Source organism: Gekko japonicus, unplaced genomic scaffold, assembly GCF_001447785.1.
Source record: "Gekko japonicus isolate JY-2015 unplaced genomic scaffold, Gekko_japonicus_V1.1 scaffold3600, whole genome shotgun sequence".
Classification (NCBI taxonomy): Eukaryota; Metazoa; Chordata; class Lepidosauria; order Squamata; family Gekkonidae; genus Gekko; species Gekko japonicus.
The window spans coordinates 57,382-59,306 of record NW_015170382.1 but is presented as its reverse complement, the minus strand read 5'-3'; the positions used below and the strand labels follow the sequence as shown (position 1 = coordinate 59,306).

The 1,925-nt window shown below is 50.8% G+C and overlaps 1 protein-coding gene across 1 annotated transcript in view; it reads left to right on the top strand.

Annotated features, from left to right (window-relative positions):
• Nucleotides 1–1,925, top strand: part of SEC24C (SEC24 homolog C, COPII coat complex component) — a 68,254-nt gene that overhangs the window by 43,163 nt on the left and 23,166 nt on the right. The window contains exon 15 of the mRNA XM_015418256.1: nt 483–576. Coding sequence (XP_015273742.1) covers nt 483–576 — 94 coding nt within the window. The remainder of the gene's footprint in view (nt 1–482; nt 577–1,925) is intronic.

The window sequence follows — 1,925 nt, the reverse complement described above, 5'->3', positions numbered from 1 at the left end:
AATGCTGGGCGGGGGGGGGGAGTCAGCGTCAAGGGAAAGCCTCAGCCTCCATTCCCTTTGTTGGCTCTTTGGGACAGCAAGGAGGAGGAGGGGGGGATTGGATTTATTCCCCGCCCTTCACTTGGAGTCTCAGAGCGGCTCACAAACTCCTTTCCCTCCCCCTCCCCACAACAGACACCCTGTGAGGTGGGTGGGGCTGAGAGAACTCTTGACAGGAACTGCTCTTTTTCAAGGACAGCTGTGCCAGAGCTTGTGACTGACCCAAGGTCACACCAGCAGCTGCAAGTGGAGGAGTGGGGAATCAAACCCGTTTCTCCCAGATTAGAGTCCGCGCACTTAACCACTACACCAAACTGGCGAGAGAGGATGCTGGATTGAATGGACCCTCGGCGGTCTGATCCAGCAGGGCGCTTTTCTTAGTATCTGTTCTTTGTTTGCCGACTTTGAGTTTGCCTTTTGATTGCCATGCTTTTGATTTGCAGCTTGCTGGACCAGATCCCTGAAATGTTTGCTGATACCAGGGAAACAGAAACCGTGTTCGGTCCAGTGATTCAGGCTGGCATGGAAGCACTAAAGGTTTGTGTTCCTCCTCGGTTGGCATTGACCTTTCTCTGTTGTGTTGTGAATCTCAATGTTCCCTCTAAGCTGTGGGGTCGTTGTGAGCAAAAATTCTACTTTGTGAGCTATACTGGCATTAAAGTTGTGAGCGAGCGATTTGGCTGATGCATAGATTAGTTGGCTCTGGAGCCGTCCTTCCTGAGCGAAGACAACAGTGTGTGAGTCAGAGGCTAAGAAACTGTGAGCTAGCTCACACTAACTCAGCTTAGAGGGAACACTGGTTGTGATATGTGATATGTCTGACCATCTTACTTTGTAATCTCTCTGATAGGCAAGTGTGTCTGTGGCACTGCAGCCAAAGTTTGCGTGCGTTCGGGATTTTAAAAAATGTATGCATGGGGTGAAACTTGCGGGCAGTTGAGATTTGCATGGAGTTGTCACAGGCCTATTGTACCACTTGGGGTTTATTTATTTTTTTTGCTGTGTCTGTGTGTCTGCTGTTGAAATGCTGCTGCACAGTCTGCTGACATAGGCAGAAAACATGAAATAAAAACTGTTCAAGAGTCTGAGGGGCTTGTTGTGTGGGATAGGTGTTTTTTAAAACTGTTAAATTAGCTCAGGTCACCATGGGACATTCTGTAGGTCTTAATGGCAGAAGGTCAAGGATCTGGTGCGGGGCTGCCTTCTGGAAGCTTCTCCAAGCAGCATCAGCGTAGAACGCAGTTCTGACCAAGGCTCCCTCTAAGCTGTGGAGTCTTGTGAGCAAAAGTTCTACTTTGTGAGCTACTCTGGCATTGAAGCTGTGAGCGAGCAGTTTGGCTGCTGCATCGGTTAGTTTGCTCTGGAGCCCTCCTTCCCGAGCTAAGACAAAAATCTGTGAGCCGTAGGCTAAAAAACTGTGAGCTAGCTCACACTGACTTGGCTTAGCGGGAACACTGGCCCCGACTGTAGGCTCGTGCTTTGGCATGCTTCTTGAGCATCAAGCAAAGTAGAATTTGGCCTGGCGGACCAGAGCAGACACTGTGGGCTCCCTGAACTGCCAGGCGGTGCAGGCTGTGGTTTCTAAGCATCTGCTGCTGTGAGCATTTCCTTACTCCTTGTTGCTTCTGCCAGCCACCTGGAAGCCCTTCCCAGGGGAAAATGCTAGCCCCCTCTCTCACCCGTTTTCTTCCTCACCCCATCCCGTGTGGCTTTTGTCCACGTGGGTCCCACATTCCCTGGCAAAACCTTTTCGGTAGTCAGCAAAGGGCCCCTTCTCTTTCTTTGGCTGGCAGGAAAGCCGGTAGGGTCCAAGCCAACCCCTTCTGTATACATGCCGAGCACTAGTAAGGTCATTGTAACCAGTGTGCTCCTGGGAGATGCTCCTC